The 21366-nt window shown below is 38.9% G+C and overlaps 1 protein-coding gene across 1 annotated transcript in view; it reads right to left on the bottom strand.

Moving 5' to 3' along the window:
- Positions 1-21366, bottom strand: part of TANGO6 (transport and golgi organization 6 homolog) — a 182027-nt gene that overhangs the window by 153479 nt on the left and 7182 nt on the right. The window contains exons 2-6 of the mRNA XM_059044805.2: positions 14771-15411; positions 12727-12843; positions 10936-11077; positions 5357-5493; positions 2946-3108 (exon numbers count right to left, since the gene is read on the bottom strand). Of these exons, the coding sequence (XP_058900788.1) occupies positions 2946-3108; positions 5357-5493; positions 10936-11077; positions 12727-12843; positions 14771-15411 (1200 nt within the window). The remainder of the gene's footprint in view (positions 1-2945; positions 3109-5356; positions 5494-10935; positions 11078-12726; positions 12844-14770; positions 15412-21366) is intronic.

Genomic DNA, 21366 nt, shown 5'->3' with positions numbered 1-21366 from the left:
TTTTTTTTTTTTCCTTTGGCCGCTCCATGCAGCATGCAGGATCTTAGTTCCCTGACCAGGGATCGACCCCATGTGTCCCACGTAGTGGAAGTTCGAAGCCCTAACCACTGGACTGCCAGGGAATTCCCTATCATCCTTGATATAAGCTAAATAATTGGAATAAACAGGATAAGGAATTTAAAATTGCACATTAAGTGTCCAACTCTTAAACATTTCAACACCATTACCGGTATCTGTTTTGCCATAATATATCATCCTCTGTGCCACAGAGTACAGTGATGTGATATCCTTAAGAGTCCTCCACTTTACTATTGTCTTCACGATTTTCTTCTAAGTCACTGACATCCATTCTACAAGTTTTAACGCTCATTTGCAGGCACAGACAATGCCACAATTGCTACCTGGCCAACAATGATTGTGAGATGCATCTAGATATTCGAGTTGCTAAAATGTGAAAAAGATTTCAAAAATAAATTTTTTTTAATGTGAAAAAAAGTGCATCTTGGAATTGATAAATTATGATAATTCATCATAATTGCCACATAGTCCTAAAAATGTTTTGCAATATGAAAAACAAAATAAGAAAGCTTATACTTTAGAGATTGTTTTTCCAGTGGCAATGATGGGGTATATATATAAGATCAGTCATATTCTTACCCAATCCTTTTTGTTATCAATAGATTATATATGCAAAACATATAGCTGGTGTTACAGATGTAACCTAACACATGAGAATGCAGGGTAAACAGGTGTCCAATAAATATTCTTTGAATGAATGAACAAGGCCCAGGACAAAAATAACTGACCCACAACTAGACTGAATCTAGGCATCCCAAGCACAGTGCTCTAGACCAGGGGTCAAACTTGAACACACACTTGAATTACCAAAAGGGCCTGTTAAAACAGTGTTGGGTCCCACATCAGAGTTTCTAATTCAGTAGGTCTGTGGTGGAGCCCAAGAAGTTGTATTTCTAATAAATTCCCAGGTGATGCTGATGCTGCTGGTCCTGAACCACACTTTGAGAACAACACTCCAGACTAAAGGAAACACCTAGTCAGTCACAGACAAAAAGATAAATAGATTAGTACTGAGATACAATCTTAACACATGAAATTAGATATAAATGCTAGGCCTTAATGACAAGGGCCAACAGAAATAATACTTCATTTTTTGAATCATTTTTTGAAGAAATACTAATTCTAGACTAGATTTCTATTAAATGTATAAAGGAATTTTAATTATTTATTCAAATACGTTTATCATGTCTAAATAATCACAAATTTCACTCCACCAAAGCTCAATCTGGTGCTTAGTATGCACAAGAATAAGATTTTCTCCATTCTCACCCACCTAAACCCCTCTACACACACTCAGAAAAATTTATTCTGTAAATGACTTTTATACAAAGTCTACACAGAACTAAATTGGGCTTAACCACAACATCAATTTTTCTCTTTATTTTTAACCTCAGAAACGACTATATGGAAAGGTTTTTTTACTCACTAAGAATGCTGAAATGATACTCTGTATCCCAGCACTAATCTCAATAAAGCATGAACACACACCAAGGGAAGTGCTGAAAATGTCAATCTTTTAACACATTAAAACTGGCCAAATCTGGGAAAATTTAAGCTTCAAAATGAATGATAGGAATGTTCAGTTACGCTCTGAATAAAAAAAGAATCTATGGGGCTTCCCTGGTGGCGCAGTGGTTGAGAATCTGCCTGCCAATGCAGGGGACATGGGTTTGTGCCCCGGTCTGGGAAGATCCCACATGCCGCGGAGTGGCTAGGCCCGTGAGCCACAACTACTGAGCCTGCGTGTCTGGAGCCTGTGCTCCGCAATGGGAGAGGCCGCAACAGAGAGGGGCCCGCGCACCGCAATGAAGAGTGGGCCCTGCTTGCCGCAACTGGCGAAAGCCCTCGCACAGAAACAAAGACCCAACACAGCCAAAAATAAATATTAAAAAAATAATAAATAAACAAAATTTTTTAAAAAACAATCTATGAACCTGTATTGATACTTAAATAATTATTTTTTAAAAAGAGATGAGGCAAGGAGAAAAGAAAAGCTCTTCCTTACAGAAGAATACCAACTAACAAATTAGAAACAATAAAAAAAAATAGAAAGTCACGATTTTATGAGCAAAAATCATCAGTGGATACTGAACCACAGTATGAAGGACTGTTGGGAAACAGGATATTCACAGTCTCATACGTCTATCATCCCACAGATTATTATTAATTACAAAGGGAGGAACGTATTTTTACAGTGGAAAAATCTGGTTGCTACCACTTTAATCAAATAGTCAAATTTAACATCACTAATAATGGAATAAACATGTGCCCCTAATGGATAAATGGATAACATGTGCCCCCAATCTGATGGACTAAAAAAAAAAAAAAAAAACCATCATATGTAGTACTCCTGCCAAAACGTTAACCTGGATCTAATCAAGAGAAAACAATGAGACAAATACAAATTGAAGAACATTCTATAACCTGGGCCTCAAAAGTGTCAGAGTGAAAGACTATTAGGGATCTATTCTACATTACAGAAAACTAAAAAGACATAACAAGTAAATGCAATGTAACTTTTAAAAAACAGCTATAAAGGAAATTCTTGAGACAAATAAGAGATTTGAATAAAGTCTATATATCCGATGTCTGCAACTCTCAAATGCTTCAGAAAAAAAATATGTATGTGTGTAGGAAGAGAGAAAGAGAAAGTGAACATGTCAAAATGTTAACTATGTGAAGTATACAGGGGTAGGACACTGCATTCTTCTTAGAACTTTTATGAAGTGGATTTTTCAAAATAAAAAATTGGGAGAAAAAAAGTAAAATTAAAGACACTGAACTACCATAGACTTATGTTATTTAAATCCAAAACACGGAAGAAGGTCCTTTAGAGGGACAGCAAACCACCAGACTTCCTCCTTTACCTGCTGTATTTAAACATCGATGAAGAGGAGCTAACACTGGCTGAAGTAAGTACTTTGCTGCCAGTTGTGGCCGTTCTCTTGACATAGTTATAAAGGTAGTGGTGGCAACTCTCTGAAATTGTAGTCCTGTCAACTTATCTTGAAAGTGAAATAAATCCAAAATCTAAAAGAAAAATTACATGAAGTAAATACCAGGCTCTTTGCAAGAAGCATTACATTAACTAAGAAGACAACACAATGTCTTTATGCCAAAAAATAAATTTACTGCAGTAACACTGATCCAACAGAAGTTTTTTTTTTTTTTTATTTAACAACCCAGTGTCAAAGGGTATGAGAACTGAAGGAGCTATGTTTTTATTAAACAATTTTATCAGATTTATAAAATTCGTGCTCATTGTAGGAAATTTGGAGAATAAATTTTTAAGAAGAAAATTAAATTTCCCAAATTACTATAAACATTTTGGGTGTATTTTTTTCCAATATGTTTCCTGTATAATTCTTTTTTCTTTTCAATTAAGATCATACTTAATATTGTTTTGTGTATTGATGAAACCTTCTCATATTGTTATAAATTCCTCAAAAATATTATTTCCAGATATTCAATTTTTCCCCAATATTTTGCTATGATAAATAGTAATTATGGGGTCAAGGTGTATAAATATATTCAGAATCTGAAGAGCCCGTCAGGTCTGAACAAAAGTCTACTTTATTCTCAAAAATAAACAGTGATCTCTCGTGTTTGAGTTTAAGCACCCAAGTGAAAAGCACATTCCGTTCCTGGCTTAAAACCGACTCTTGTACTTTTTGTAGACAGGAGCATCTTCTGTTCAAAAACTGTATGTGACCTCTGACACTGCCAAAGAGAGACTCAGTAAGATTAAAACCTATGACTTGATTTTATCATTGCCTTAAGTGCCCAAACTATAGCTACTAGTTTTGGAAAATATTTACTCATCATTGCAAATGATAACTTTATCCTGTAAGATAATTTATACTTAATATTTTCCAATATAAGATTTTGCATTATGATATTTGTTCCCATGCATGCCTACCCATGAGAATCCTGAAGACCAGCATAACAACTGGAAGGCATTCTTCACACTATACTCCAAAAGGCATATCTTACATCTAAATGCATGGGGAGTGCTGACTAAGAACACTCCTTCCACACTTTCACCTATCAGATTAACAAAGAAAAGTTCTGTAACACATTGCATAGGCAAAAGTGTGGGAAAACAGATACATAAATAATATCAATCAAAAATTTAAATACACATACCCTTTAAGCCAGTAATGTCAGTTCTAAGAATTTTCCCTGTGATAATTCTTGTACATAGGCAAGATTTATAGATATTACCTGGAACATGGTTTGTAACAGCAAAAGAATGGAAACAACTTAAATGTCCATTAATAGGAAGCTAGGTAGGGCTTCCCTGGTGGCGCGGTGGTTAAGAATCTGCCTGCCAATGCAGGGGTCACGGGTTCGAGTCCTGGTGTAGGAAGATCCCACATGCCGCAGAGCAACTAAGCCCGTGTGCCACAACTACTGAGCCTGTGCTCTAGACCCCGCGAGCCACAATTACTGAGCCCACGTGCCACAATTACTAAAGCCTGTGCACCTAGAGCCCATGCTCTACAACAAGAGAAGCCACCAAAATGACAAGCCCACACACTGCAACAAAGAGTAGCCCCTGCTTGCTGCAACTACAGAAAGTCCGTGCACAGCAACAAAGACCCAATGCAGCCAAAAATAAATAAATAAATTTATTTATTTATTTAAAAAAAATAGGAAGCTAGTTAAATAAATTATGGAACATAATATAATGAAATACCTATGTACCCAAGAAAAAGAATGATGAAATGATCTCTAAGGTACACTGTTAAGTGAAAAAAGCAAAACTGAAAAACAGTGTGTGGAGCATGTTATCATTTGGATAAAAATTAGAATATATACACACATATACACACATATAGTTGTATACACACAATACACAGACTACCTCTGCAAAATAAATAAGAAATTGGTACAGAGATGGGAGGGAGACTTACTTTTCCATTTACTCTTTTGTGCTTTTAAAGTTGTGTACCATGTTAATTTACCTTGTTTATTAAATACCTACTTTTCTTAAAACTAATAAAAAACACAGAAAATATAATGAATATGATGAAACTGTAGTTTCATATTCCAGCTCTGAGAGCAAGCTAGTCAGTTATTAATGGTGAGGGGTTCTTAAACCTAACAGGTTAGTCTCTCCCACAGGTTTTTAATCAGTTATTAAGAAGGCCCCTCACTGAATAATAAACTTAAACATTATATTGTTTTTAACTCAATATTAGACGAACATTAAAAGTCCTCTTTTTATAAATAAGCAGATAATCCTCAAACAGTCAAAAGAAACAAAATGATTTACCTGGGGGCAGATATCTCTATAATAATCCTCTGGTGAAAGAGACTGCTGGGGACAAGAGGCCAAAATCTTTGCAATCAGGTCACACTTCTTCCAATCAGCAGCTGTGGCCTCAGCATCACTCCCACCAGCTGCCCCGGCTGTCAGCAATGGATAGAGATGTCAAAAATTCATCGCAGTTCACCACAGAAGGTCCTTAAAATTTAGAGTAAAAACTATTTTTTCCCTACTGAAAGTTGTTAATTTCCTCTGTAAGATAATCTATCCCTCCAAACTTTCCTTTTGATGTTGGTTTCTGGGAGTTTCAGAGAAAAAAGCAGCATTTAACCATTGTAATGATATTATTCATACGACTTGAACACTAGCTTCTTCTTAGTATTTATTACTTTTTAAACGATTAATATTATTATTATTATGTCTCTTTATATACATCATGTATTTCAAACTGTCTTTTTTTGGCTGTGTTGGGTCTTCGTTGCTGCACAAGGGCTTTCTCTAGTTGCGGCGAGCAGGGGCTACTCTACACTGTGGCGCGCGGGCTTCTCACTGTGGTGGCTCCTCTTGTTGCAGAGCACGGGCTCTAGGCATGCAGGCTTCAGTAGTTGTGGCACGTGGGCTCAGTAGTTGTGGCTCGCTCGCGGGCTCTAGAGAGCAGGCTCAGTAGTTGTGACACACAGGCTTAGCTGCTCTGCAGCGTGTGGGATCTTCCTGGACCAGGGCTCGAACCCATGACCCCTGCATTGGCAGGCGGATTCTTAACCACTGCGCCACCAGGGAAGCCCTCAAACTGTCTTAAACCAAAACTGTGGAGTTAACAGGTCCCAGATTTACCTTACCATCTTAGATGATTAGAAAATGGGACAAAATACATAAACAATGGTTTTCAGACACTAGACAACAAGCAGCCCAAGAAACTGAACTCTAAGAGAATGGAAGCAAACAAAGTGAGTCCCATGAATACCCTAGCCTATTACCTAGAGAGAGTTTTGAGGCTACACCACAGCTAAGGAGAGCCCAAACGAAGCCCGCCACCTTGCTGAATTAAAGAAATACAGTTCAGAGTTCAGGGAGACCAACACAGTTAGAATTTTCAGGGCAAAACACCAGAGAAGTGAAAGCTACACAAAGAGGGAGCTCCAGAGATCTGCAGAGGAATCCTCTCTCAAGCCTTTCATGGAGTATGATCTGTGTACATGCGTGAGAAAAAAAACCCAAGGCAAGAACCACAGAAAGGAGTAGGGGGAACAATCCCCATAGTTCACACAGGGCTTGGAATAATGTTCCCACTAGTGAGCATGGAAAAGCCTCCTAATACACAGAATATCGGAAAGGTATTACCTTAGTAGTGGTGCCAAATTACCTTGGGTTAAAGGCTGCTCTAGACCCACAGTAACAAGGCTTAAAAGCCAGTATTGAAGGGCTCAAACCGATTCCAAGAAAATTAACTGCATCCCAGAACAAAGCCCAACAAAGGACTACAACAAAATCTAGCACCCAACAATGTAAAATTAAAACATCCAATATACATTAAAAAATTATCAGGCAAGGGACTTCCCTGGTAACACAATAATTAAGAATCTGCCTGCCAATGCAGGGACACAGGTTCGATCCCTGGTCCGGGAAGATCCCACATGCTGCAGAGCAACTAAGCCCGTGTGCCACAACTACTGATCCTGAGCTCTAGAGCCCACGAGCCACAACTACTTAGCCCGCATGCCACAACTACTGAAGCCCATGTGCCTAGAGCCCATGCCCACAACAAGAGAAGCCACTACAATGAGAAGCCCATGCACCTCAATGAAGAGTAGCCCCCGCTCGCTGCAACTAAAGAAAGCCCATGCACAGCAACGAAGACCCAACGCAACCAAAAATAAAATAAATAAATTTTTTAAAAAAATTACCAGGCATATCCATTCAGTGAAATATTTTCAGTCATAAAAAGGAACAAAGGACTGATTCATGGTATAACATTATGCTAAGTGACTCAAACCAGACACCAAAGACCACATATTGCATGATTCCATTTGGATGAAATATCTAGAATAGGCAAATCCATCAAGACGGAAAGTAGATTAGTGCTTACAAAGAGTTGGAGGAGGGGAGAATGGGGTGTAATTGCTAATGGGTAAGAGGTTTTTTGGGGGGAATGATGAAAATGTTTTAGAATTAGATATTGGTGAGGTTACACAACTCTGTGAATATACTAAAAACCGTTAAACTGTACTCTTTAAAAGAGTAAATTTTATGGTATGTGAATAACTTCTCAATTTAAAAAACCTACTAGGTATGCAAAGAAGCAAAAAGGAACATAACAAGAAGGAAAAATCAGTAAAAACAGACACATAAAAACAGAGGTGACAATCAGGAGACAGGACATTAAACAGCTATTATAAACTTATTCTCTATTTTCAAAAAGGTAAAGAAAAGAATGACCATAATGAGGAAAGAAATGGAAGATATTAAAAAGACCCAAACTGAACCTCTAGTAATGAAAAAAATAATAAATGAGGGAAATTCCCTGGCAGTCCAGTGGTTAGGACTCTGCACTCTCAGTGCCAAGGACCGAGGTTCAATCCCTGTTCAGGGAACTAAGATCCCACAAGCCATGCAGCACAGCCAAAAAAAAAAAAAATCTGAAATGAAAAATATGACAGATTGAATTAACAGCAGATTAGATACTGCAGAATAAAAGATTAATAAACTTGAACATGTAGCAATAGAAATTATCCAGAATGAAACACAGAGAGAAAAAGACTGAAAAAAAATCAACAGAGAAACAGTATCTTGTAGGACAACATTAAGTATAATATCAGGTATAATTCAAATTCCAGAAAGAGAAAAGAAGGGAAGACAGAAAAAAAATATTTGAAGATAATGTCTGAGAAATTTCCAAATACGATGAAAACTATAAACCTTCACCTCCAAGAAGCTTAAGAAAACTTAAGCAGAAAAAACATGAAGAAAACCACCCACACCAAGGCATATCATAATCAAATTTCTAAAAACCAGTGATAAACAGAAAAATCTTAAAAGCAGCTAGAAAAAAAGGTGTATCAGATACAGAGGAACAAAGACAAAAATGACAGTAGACTTTGCATCAGAAATCATGCAAGCCAGAAGACAATGGAGTAACATCTTTAAAGCACTAAAAGAAAAAGCGATCAACCTAGAATTCTGTATCCAGCAAAAATATTTTCAAAAGAGATGGTGAAATACTTTTTCAAACAAACAAGAGCTAAGGGAATTCATTGCCAGTAGATCTGCACTATAAGAAAGGTTAGAGTTCTTCAGGCAGAAGGAAATTTGAATTAAAATTTGGATCTACACAAAGAAACGAAGAACACCAGAAATGGCAAATATGTGAGTAAATATAAACTGCCTCAAATCACTGAGAATAAACCATATATATATTCATATATGCATAAGTAGCAAAATTAGGGTTCTAAGTTTCTTATAGCAGCTCCCCAATTTGCATGCCCTTGGGTGAAGTCTAGGCTTTCTCTGGAAAAAGAAGATGCAAGGACCTATCTGCATGTGGCAGCTTCTCACAGGTAACTGTTAATTTTCCATTTCATTGGTCCTAGAAGTCACTGCAGGCAGAACTGGGGAGGCAACATTACAGCCACTACTGACCAAATCTACCAATGTCTGCCAACCACAGCGACCTCACTTTTGTCTGACAGGACCAAGGTACACTGACCACCCCAGAAATGGAAAATCAAGATGGATTCTCTCTCCTCCTCCTCCCTCCCTACATATCCAGTCCTTCATTAAGTTCTGGCAACTCTTCCCCTTAAATACGTCTTATATTCATTCATTTCTATGCATTTCCACTGCCACCGCATTGATCCAAGCCACTGTGATCTTTCAGATGACTGCTTCTTCTTAACTGTTTTCCCCGCTTCTGCTCTTACTCAACCCATTCTTCACAATACATCCAGAAATATATTTATATTTCTAAAATGTAGATTTGATCCTGTCTCTCTCCTTAAAACCCTCCAGTGGTATCTCATTGCCCTCAGAATAAAGTTCAAAACCCTGAACTACGCCTAAACGCCTCCATGATGTGGCTCCTGCCCGCCCCTCCACCCTCATTTCACACCCCTCCCTCATCTCATACCACTTTCCCTACACTCTCTACCCTCCCTGCTCTACCCATACTGAAATTTCCTCAAAAACACTGTTCTTTCCTATGTCAGTTCCTTCATAAATGGATCCTCTCTAACTATACAGTCCTCCCTCACTGTTCAATGAACATATTCCTACTCAGCATTCAGGACTCAGTTTAAATGTTATTTCCATCAAAAGGCCACTAAGTTTGTGGTAATTTGTTACAGCAGCAATAGGAAATTAACATGCAGGGGATACAGAAGACAAGGGACCAAATAAAAAAGAAAGCCAAGGGGATCACCAGCAAAAAGGTGAAGGGAGGTCCTAGGATGACAGCTCTGTGGAGGTAATTAGTCCAAATAACAGAAGACTCAGAGACAGAGATGTCTTCAAGAAGATAAAACGGATAGAATAGCTAATGTATTTGAATGTATTAAAAGGAGATTTAAACAACTGGGACAGAGTCTGAAAACAGATTAGTGATAAGTACATACAAAACTCAGCAGACAAACAAAACAGATAGCTATTAACTCCAGGAAGTACAAAAGTGTGTAAAAAAGTATACTACAGTAGCTCAGCTGTATATAGTAATCACACAGAAGAATATAAACACTGAATATTGATCTAACCAAAACTAAGATATGACTATATAAAGGGGATGGGAAGTATGCTTGGGTGAATGATGGTAGGGTTGTGAAAGAGAACAAAATCCTTTTTCACTCATGGTGAGTTGATAGATGATGCCTAAAACTGAAAAATTAAGAAGGTGCTGTAACCTCATTATAGTTAGAAAAAGAGAGGTAAATACCAGAAGAAACCTGCTAAAAATGATCAAAGTGGTTGCTTCCAAGGATGGGAAATGGAGTGAAATGCTGCCAAGGACTGCTATTTTTCTCTAAAAGCCTTATAGACCTATCGACTCTTTAAACTATGTGCATGTATAATTTTGTTTAAAAATCAAAAAATATAAATTAAAAACTACTACCATACTTAACATGATAATGAATCTTCTTTCTATTAATGAGGACTAAGGGGATATAATTGTGGAAATGAATCTAAAATTTCATCCCAAAGTTTGCATCTCTTGGGTATCTCCAGCTTCAGGAGAACTGTTTTCGTATTTTAAGTCCTGAGGTGAAGTACTCTTAGCACCCTGACTCTTTTCTACAGAGAATTTCACGTTTTCTATAGGGTTTTACTTAAACTTTCTGTACAATGTTTTCCTCTGACTGTGTAAGTTATTTGAAACAGTTGACAATATTAGTCAACAACATGAGCAGTGTATCACAACTCTTTTTGGAAAAATGGCAAGAAAATGAGTTTCTTTGGAAAAAGAGCTCATTAAGATTTAACCTCCTCACTCTCCACAAAGTCTAGTCTCCATCAGGTTTTACAGTCAAATGCTAAAGACCAATATTTCACTGTGATTCAAAGGAAAGTGGATACCAAAGTAACAAACATCTATTTCTTACCACCTGCTCCTTCCAAAATGCCCTGGACTACTGCCTGGGCACCACTGGGTCTCATCAACCTTTCAGAGAGGAGCTGCCCACATAGACGCCGGAGCCAAGCTGGGGCCCGACACGTAACTTGTGTCTTCCCATCTGTGCAGGACTAAAAAAGGAAGGGAAAGGTATGAACTGAATGTCAGTGTAACAGATATGTAGAAATTAAAAACATACAAATATACTGAGTCATACTGATGACTAACAGTATGCTATAGACTTCAAAAGAGCAGAATTTTTCCCTTAAAAAAAAAAGACTCCTTTACAAAACCTACTTCAGCATCACTTTTAAGAAAGTAAAAATATAGTGAAACTTCTTCAAGTGAAGTATCAAGTAAAATTTCAAACCCAGAAATAGACAAACATGTCTGTGAATAAAATACAGATTTGGGGGACACAAGGTTAATGTAACCAATCTGAATGCAGTCCTTCCAATCAAATTTAGCTCCCAAAGAAGACTCCTATGAGCATGACTCACCACTAAGAGGACAGTTCACAACACTGAGAGGACACTAGTCCTTGCCTCCATGGTCTCAGCTGCTCTGATTCCTTTTGACATGGAAGTTTCAAGAAGAGTTAGATTTCTTCAAGAACTCCTTTTTGAGAGCTCTGTGGAGCCACCATGAACAAAACAGACTTGGTGTCCCTTATTTTGGGCTAGAATGCAAACTACGGTGTGGTCATTCACTGTGTCTAACTATGTGAGCATAAAACTTAGTGAAAGAAAAACATTTAATCCCAACTAGCCTGTTCTCTCTCTTTTATTTAAAGAAGATTAATAATTACCATTTATTGAAGGGGTTATGATGTGCCATGCACTGCAGTGAGTACACCTCCCCCACAATCTCAAAAGGAACTTATAAGGAAGGGTCTGTTGTCATCCCCATCCCCATTCTATGGGTAAGGAAACTGAGGGATGGAAAGGCTTACTAACTCAAACAACTGCACGCTGGGGTTGAATTCCAGTGTGCCTAACTCCAGAGCCTCTGTTTCTTGTCATGCTCTTATAATGTATTTGGTTTAATCTGGCAAACTGTGGACTCATTCAGAGAAGCAGAGTATGAGTCAGAGGAGCCCAATGTGAGGCTACAGTAATATTCTAAGGGTGAGATGAAAATGACTTCAACTAGGAGATATCTTTGTAGCCAGCTTCAGCTGGTCCTACAGCCAATTCCTTTGGCCCTTCATGCTTTACTCACCTAAACTCATAACTAAAATTTAGGTACTGAAAGAAAATAGATAAATCCAGCTACATCATCAAATTAAATCATTTTGGATAACTAATTATTTTTAAGGAAAAAGAAACTTTCTTATGCCTAGCAGAATATATACTATTACGTTTTTCAAAAAAGGATCTAAGAATAGTCCATGAATAGCTCTAATTTTAATTCTTGACTTCAAATACTCCACTCAAAGAATAAGATGTCCAAACACTTCTGCCAGAAGAATGTATTGTCAAACAGCCAAATTTTAGTTTAAAAAAAAAAAAGATCCAGTTTGAGAATGAATAAAATATATTTTTGTCATAAGCCTTAAAAAATGATCACAATATTCCTGGGAACAGTGTCCATCATTCATTCCCCTAAAAGAAAAACCCTTTTAAATTATCCTAAAGGTCAGGGTAATTTAGCTCTACAAATACCATTTAACAATCTAAAAGATGAAATAAGACTCAACTAGATTAATTTCCCAGAAGAAGACAGTACACCACATACTATCATTAAAGATTCACCCACAAGAGTCCCCAGGCATGCATACCTGGGGTGGTCCTCCCTGGAGGATAAGTAATTCTCGGACTGCTAATGGTTGATACACTTGATCCAAGATGTCTCTCAGAGCCTTCCTAGATAGGGCTCTTTCGTCTTCGGTTAACACCTAAAAGAAACACGTATTTGGCTTTTGTGGAATACAAACTAGGCAGGCAATAGAAGGCAATGCTTTGCAAAACTGAACAAAGATGCTTGTAAGGGGAGAGGGAGGCAAGCTTCTTTTGCCTCTTGATTTCCTTCTACCTGGAGGAAGCTATAATACTAAAACACTCCTGGCCCTCTCTCCATCCCCTCACCCACTTCTGGCCAGGAGATCGCACTGATTTATCTGATTGGTGAGTTCTGGCACACACAGATGAGCTCACTCCTCTTCTGTCTCTTGGGAGCGAGCACACATTCTGTTCTGCTCTTCCCTGCCGTACATTTTTCAGGGGCATGTCCCCTGCCAAGGGGCAGAAGGCACTGCAGTTTTCTGGCACTCTTTAAAACTGGGTGAGAATTGTGTCTAATTCTGGAATGCACTGTTAGGAGACCCATTTGTCTCCCTCTATATACCTTCCAACTCTGCCTTTATGAGTAATAAAGGGGATATTTTGACTTGTCATCTCGTTCTCTGTTAACTGTCTAATTGATTCAGAACTTGGGCAGCAAAGAAGGGTGTTATTGGGCCCCCTCTCTGAGCCTCAAGAGACTGTCCCCCTTTGGTAACCTCACAGTCAAGCTCTCAGAGAGTCCTGCCCCTTACAATTTAGCAAACTGTGGTATAGGTGCTGCTTAGAGCAGCAGCTATTGCTGGGACTTGTCCAGCTTCATAGTGTACACCCACCGTGTCTCCCCTTCTCCTCCCACCCCCTCACTTGGTCCTTTCTCTGTGTTTCTCTTTTCTTTTCTCTCCTCTGAGACCCCTGGGCACTGCTAGCACTAGCAATAGTAATTCCAGAGGCCCCATCTCAAGGAAGTGCAGGCAGCAGGCACTGATAGAGCTGTCAAGATTCACACCCTGTTGGAAAGAGCACAGAGCTCTGCTCCACAAAATGTAAGTGCACTGGGGGAGCTCATAATTTCGTGTCACTACTCGGGTGACGATGGCTTTTAAATGTTTTCTGTTTTGTTTTGTGAGCACAGGCAGAAGAGGGAATAGAAGAGGAAAACCAACAGAAAAGGAACAAGTTGGAGGGTGACATAGAAAGGTGACAGAGAAATGAGGTGAGTGGACATTATGAAATATGGCTGCAGTAGCGAAGGAATTACCCTACGTGTGACCCTGGATACATTTATATCTTAACAGCTTCTTCTGGTTAGGTTCCTGTGCTGATGCTGGTGGTCCTCTCGTGGGGGAGTAGTGGTCACTGCTATGTTATACTTGTTAGCCTTGTCTCCCGGATTACTGTGTGAGCTGTTCGAGAAAAGGACCACATCTAATGCTTCTGTAACCTCCACAGCACCTTTATAGTCCAGACACTCAAATCCTTACTGACTGTCAGCAAAACACAGGCACATACCCTTATCATCTAATAATAACAACGAACACTGATTGGATTGTGCAGTGTACCCAGTGCTTTGCATACTTTATCTCCCTTAATCCTCCCAGGAACTTAATGAAGGAGGTGTGAATACTTTAGTATTAATATTAATGGTAGTAACTTTTTGATGAGCACTACTGGGGATTGGGCTAGGTACTTTACACACTTTATCCTTAATCCTCACAGCCACCTTGCAATTATTAAACACATTTTACAAAAGAGGAAACAGAGGCTCAAAGAAATAGCCTGCAACAGCTGTTTCAAAAAATGGCTAGAAGGGACGGGTGAAATGGACTCCCCAGGTGTGAAATGACTAATATTTAATAAATGAAAGCTCCAACCCCCTATAAAGAATCATCTATCCACCAGATACTTGGACATTCAATAAAAATTCTAGATCTTTCCATCAGCACTTTTCCAAAGAACTAAGACTGTCTTTTATAGCAACTACACACAAGTATACACACATATTCACACAGACTCTCACACACTCTCTCAACGTATGTTTACCTCTTCCTCGGGATTTAGCGGTTTTCTCTTGGTTGGGCAGAATCCCAGCTGGCACAGACCTGCTGCAATATCCCCAAAATGGCGGCAGAAAATCAAGCTCCCCAGAGATGCATGCTGAGCAACATTTAGGAGGACCTTGCAGCTGGTGTACAGTCTCCGGGGTGCACTGGGGGCAGCACCGAGACACACCACGTCCTGAACAACGGCACCAAACTCAGTCCTGTAACTCACAGGGACTCCAACACCAGGCACAAGATAGGGGCAGACACCCAAGGTAACTACAAACTGCAAAACTGACTGGACAGTCTTTTGCTGTGAGATACTAAGTGTATCCGGGCTCAGGGCAGGAGCAGCTTCTGGAGTCCTCGGGTTGGGTTTACCTGGATTGAACTCAACTGCAAGGCGGATCATGGTTTCCTTCAAGCACAACAGCAACAGTAAGGTTTGGGAAGTAAAACGCCAGGTGACATCCATACAGTCTTGTCGCCATTCTCCCTCATTAGCAATTTCATCCCTTAGGAGTTTCAATTTCTTCCAGTGAGGATCCTTCAGAAACTTGTCCTCCAAAGCAGACAGGTTAGATTTTAAAGTAGTCAACAGGACATCATGTTTCGTGATCTGTAGTGAACTTGAGCCTGATCCTTTTGAAGAAAGATAAAGGGAATTACATACGTGGAAAACAAATTGTACTTCCCTCCATGTGGAATGCCTTGCCCCCTCCAGTTCATCCTCTGAGGCCTGGCTCAGATGTCATTACTTCTAGAAAGTAGTTGTGCCACCCTAGCCTAGGCAGAATTCAAGACCACATTCCCTGCCTTCCCATAGCACTTTGGATGTAGTTAGGATAGTGTACCTGACACATACTTCTAGTTTGTTTCTGAGGGCAGAGGCCAGGTCTTAATCAACTTACTGGGCTTAAATTGTAACCAGAACAGAAATCTAAAAAACTAAACATTTACCACAGAAGGTTCATTCAGTCAAACTGTTCTAGAGCCCAGGGATAAAGGGCAAAATGAAGTCCTTTCCCTCATGGAACTTACATTCTAGTGAGGCAGATCACAGAATATAGACAAAGGGTGCATACAGATTAATTTAATCACATTCCCCCTAAAATATATATTCTCAATTTTTCCTGAACTTTCTTAAAATGGTCTTTACTGCCCTCTCCCGGTGAAGGAGCTCATATACACTCTCAGCACTTGACATCCTTGCTGACTCACTCCTTGAAACACTCCTCTCTCGGTTTCTGGGACAGCAAGCACTCTTTTCCTGGTTTTCCTCTTACCTCCATGGCCATCTTGCAATGAATGTCTCCTCTGCTGGCTTCTTTTCCTCTACCAGATATCAAAATGTTCCAAGGCTGGTCCTGAACTCTGCACTCTCTTCCTCGACAATCTTATTCAGGCCCAGGTCTTTAAAAATAATCTGTAAGCTAACAGCTCCCAAATTTACATGTCTGGTTCATATCTACCCTCTAAGTTCCAGGGACGTATTTCCAACTGCTGAATAAAATCTCCACTTGGATGTTTTTAGGCATTTCAAATTCAACAAACTGTTGATTCTCACGAGTACCTTTCACTACCTACTACAATTTAACCAGGTTACTAACCGGTTACATATCCATCCTTTTCCTTTTCTCTTTTATCCAATCCATCACCAAGTCTTGTCTGTTCTGCATACTAAATGTTTCTCAAATTCATTCAATTTTCTCCACTTCACCACTACAACCTTTCTCTAAGCCATGAACATCTTTAAACTGAACTACAGCAGCAGCCTCTTAACTGGTTTCCCTACTTATACTCCTCCTCTCCCAAAAGTCTACTTTTCATACATCAGATCTTCTTAATATTTAAAAGAGATTTCTCTTGGTGGAAGTGTGCACATACACTCCTGATGTGTATATACCTTAAGTGGAAATGCTGAGTCATAGGTATCTAGAAGTCTCAATCTAAATATTATCTCCTCGGGGGTGGCCTTCCTTGACCAATCTAAAAGCCATGCCCCACACTATTAACTCTGTGATAACACTCAATTTCTTTTCTCCGTAGCACTTATCACAATCAGTAATTATTTTATTGGTGTTTATTTTCTTTCTTCTCTATCAGAGTTTGAACTTAATGAGGGTAAGTACCATGTCTCTCTTGTTTGGTCTGTGCTTTGCACAGTACATAAAGTAAGCCTCAAATGAGTATCTGTTAGTTGACTGAGTAAAAGAATGAATGAAAAGAATAATTAATAAAGATCTTCTTAGGACTTCCCTGGTGGCACAGTGGTTAAGAATCCGCCTGCCAATGCAGGGGACATGGGTTCGAGCCCTGATCCGGGAAGATCCCACATGCTGTGGGGCAACTAAGCCCATGAGCCACAACTACTGAGCATGCACTCTAGAGCCAGTGAGCCACAACTACTGAGCCTACGTGCCACAACTACTGAAGCCCATGCACCTCGAGCCAGTGCTCCACAACAAGAGAAGCCACCGCAATGAGAAGCCTGCACACTGCAATGAAGAGTAGCCCCCGCTCGCCGCAACTAGAGAAAGCCTGCACGCAGCAACAAAAACCCAATGCAGCCAAAAATAAATAAATTTATTAAAAATTAAAAAAAAAAAATCTCCTTAAAACTCCTATAAGACCAACCCTCCCACAAGATAACAACTATCAACTCTGGACAAAATGTAAAAAGCAAATATCTGAAGGTGCCTGAAGGTGACAAAAGTGAGCAAAAACTAGGGAAGGCACTCAGAAGCGAAAAACAGCATTGAGTAAGTTTCCTGCTTTTTCTTGCCTTTTAGTCTGGGGTTAGGCCTTAGCATAGCTAAAATTCTAAGAGAAACCCATTGTCTTACTGGCTTGAGAACCAAAGTACAGAATTCAGGGCAACTACAGCAGGTGGAAAATAAGAAGAGAAATATCAGAAAGGATAGAACCAGAGAGGAACAGCCCCCAGTTCTATATAAACTGTGTCCAAATCTCTGGCTAATCTTTAAACTAAGCATGTGTGGGAAGAACTTCAAATAGGTCAGCTAAGATGAAAAGAACTGAAAAGAGTTGCTGCCCACCACAGAAGAGTGGAGTACAAGTCAGACAAGTTAACTGCCTACTTTAAAACAAAACAGGGATTCTCTGGTGGTCCAGTGGTTGGGACTCTACACTTTCACTGCCGATGGCATGGGTTCAATCCCCAGTTGGGGAACTAAGATCCCACAAGCCATGAGGTGCAGCCAAAAAAGAAAAACAAAACAAAACCAAAAAAATCAGTACTCTCTGGAGGACCATAACAGAATCCAGAGTTTCAACAGCATATCCTACACGATGTCCATTATACAATCCAAAAGTTCTAGACAGATAAAGAAACATGAAAACATGACCCACCTCAAGAGAAAGACAATCAATGGAGACTGATCCTAAATGACCCAGGTGTCAGATTGAACAAAGGTTTTCAAGCAGCTCTTATAACTATGTTCAAGGATATGATGGGGGGACTTCCCTGGCAGTCCAGTGGTTAAGACTCTGCACTTCCACTGGAAGAGACATGGGTTTGATCCCTGGTTGGGGAACTAAGATCCCACATGCCACACGGCACAGCCAAAACAAAGGATGTGATGGAAAGTATTCATTATGAATGAACAAATAGGGACTCTCGGCAAAAAAGTAGAAAGTATTTTTAAAAACCTACATGGAAATACTAGAATTTAAAAATAAAATATCTGAAATTTTTTTAAAAAATCAATTGATGTACTTAACAGCTTTGAGATGACTCCCCCCAAAAAATTAGTGAACTTGAAGATATAGCCCTAGACATTATCCAATCTGAACAACAAAGAGAAAAAAAACATTTTAAAGAAATAGAGCCTTAGGATCTGTGAACAATATCAAATGATCTATTTGTAATAAAATAGAGACTAACTAGAATAAAAGGAGAGGAGAGAAAATGGAGCACAAAAGGATTTGAAGAAATAATGATCAAAATTTTCTAAAATTTAGGAAAAAAAACATAGTAAGCTCAGTGATGCCCAATCAGGATAAGTAGAAAGAAAATAACATCTACACATATTATAGTCAATTGTTAAAACCAGAGATAAAGAGAAAATCTTGAAAGCATTCAGAAAAATATGACACTTATAGGGGACCAATGCTATGAATGGCTGTGAACTAAACATCACAAGCAATGAATGCTAAAAGATAGCAGAAAAACATCTTTAATGTGCTGACAGGGGGAAAAAATACCTGTCAACTCACTATTCTATATCCAATAAAAAGTAACCTTCAAAAATGAACGTAAAATGAAGACATTTTCAGGACAATGAAAACTAAGATAACTGACTGCCAGCAGATCTGGAATACAAAGAAATGTTAAAGAAAGTTCTTCAAGCTGAAGGAAAACAGTACCAGATGGAAACCTGGATCTTCAGGAAAGAAGGAAAAGCATCAGAAATGGTAAATATGTGGGTAAATATAAAAGACAAATTTTTTCCTCTTAATTTCTTTAAATATATGTAACTGTCTAAAGCAAAATTTATAAAATTGTATTATGGGATTTATAACTTACATAGATAAAATAAACATGAAAACTACAGCATAAAACCTAAAAGCGGTGGGGAGCTGTAAAAGGACCCTTATATTGAAAGGTTTTTATGAGTTCTGTGAAGTAGTACAATATTAATTCTAAGCAGATTGTGAAAAATTAAGGATGTACACTGTAATCCCAGGATGACTACTAAAAACATAACATGAAAAGGTGGGTTATGGTTATAAAACCATAATAAAATGTTGAAAATATAAATGAATTCAAGCAACAATAGACTTCAAAACTAAGGTTAATATATCTTCTAAGAAAGGATCAAAATGCAAGGGATGGTAACTAAAAGGGTATTCAACAATGCATTTTTATAATAGTGTAAAATTAGAAATACATGTTGAGTAAATTATGGTCTACCTGTATCCAATGTACTGTATGTATATGTAATATTTATTTTGTTCATTATTGTCTCTCCACCAACTAGAATAAAAACTCCTTGAGGACAGGGATGTTGCTCTATTTTGTTCACTGCTGTATTCTTGCCTGGAACAAGGCCTGTCTGACACACAGTTGCTGTTCAAAATAAGTAGTTATTGAATGAATGAAAAATGGATTATTTGAAGCCATTAAACTACGTTGAACATTATTTAATGACAGGTTCACTAAATATATTTTAAAGTGAACAGAGTATGAAACACTACATGGGCAAAAGATATGAACAGTTTACAGAAAAAGAAATGCAAATTGCTCTTAAACATGAACATATGATCAACCTTGCTCCTAAGAGAAAAGTAAATTAAAACTATACTGAAATATCACTTCCCATCTATCAAGTGGCTAAAATCCAAAAGTTTTTATAACACATTTTGTGTTTTACAGAAACACACATTCTCATACATGGCTGGTAAGGGGCTAAAATGGTACATCCCTAAGAAGAGAAATCTGGCAATATCTAGCAAAATTACATAAGCATTTAACCATTGGCCCAGCAATCCCTCTTTTAGGAATCTATCCTAAGATAGACACACAGGCAAAAATGCAAAGTGACATATACACAAAGCTACTCACTGCCATATTGTTAGCGAGGCAGCAGTACGGGAGGGATAGGGGTTGAATCAAAGTGTGCTTCGTTTTGCAGAAACTGACTGTTAAATCATTAAATCACAGAAAGTTCCAGATACCAGCTGTCCTAAGAAGGTTACAATACATCCAACAAGATACTACAGTACAAGCAAACACCCAAGCACCTGCTTGCTTGCAGTTCTGGGCAACCTGGAGTAACTGTTGCCTCATTATAATGCTTATGGATGATCATGCCTGCCGTTTCATGAATATGCATGCCCCCCAGGCTTAAACCTTCCCTGGTCCAGTGTTTAGGGGAGACAGTACTTTGAGAACTACTGTAACAAAGAACAAACTGACTCCATATTGGAGCTATTCCTTTAGCTCTAACCTTTGTGCTCTGTTGTCTGTACTTAGTCATGCTGGCTCTGCGGCTCTGCACGTCTGCACCTCTCCTAAAAGAATGTTGCCTATTGCCTGAAATATACACGATAGCCTTTTCTCAATGCTCTGCCACCCAGGCTTGACCTTTAAAGGTATAACACTTTTCCTTTCACATAGAGATAAAAAGTTGCAGAAGAGAAAATAACATTTTTCTCAGTTGGAGGTTTACAGGAACATCACGGCTAGACCTATGCGTACAGCTGCAAGAATGTGGGTCTGGCCAGCACCAAGAAGTCTGCAACAAGCCACACCCTTTCCCCTTTTAGTATAAAAGAAGCCTGAATTCTAACTCAGGTAAGACGGTTCTTTCGGACCCTTGTCCACCATCTTCTCAGTCTGCTGGTTTTCTGAAGAAAGCTGCTATTCCCTGCCCCAACACCTGTCTCTCGATTTATTGGCCTGTCATGGGAGAGCAGTGAGCAGTAAGAGGTTGGACTCTGTAACACTACCTCCCTGACTCCGTACTTGTCTTCTGCTTTAAGAAAGTACCTGGGACTTCGCTGGTGGCACTAGTGGTTAAGAATTTGCCTGCCAATGCAGGGGACACGGGTTTAAGCCCTGGTCCAGGAAGA

The sequence above is a fragment of the Kogia breviceps genome, chromosome 18 (assembly GCF_026419965.1).
Source record: "Kogia breviceps isolate mKogBre1 chromosome 18, mKogBre1 haplotype 1, whole genome shotgun sequence".
Taxonomy (NCBI): Eukaryota; Metazoa; Chordata; class Mammalia; order Artiodactyla; family Physeteridae; genus Kogia; species Kogia breviceps.
The sequence above is the reverse complement of the archived record's forward strand: the minus strand, read 5'-3'. Positions and strand labels throughout refer to the sequence as shown.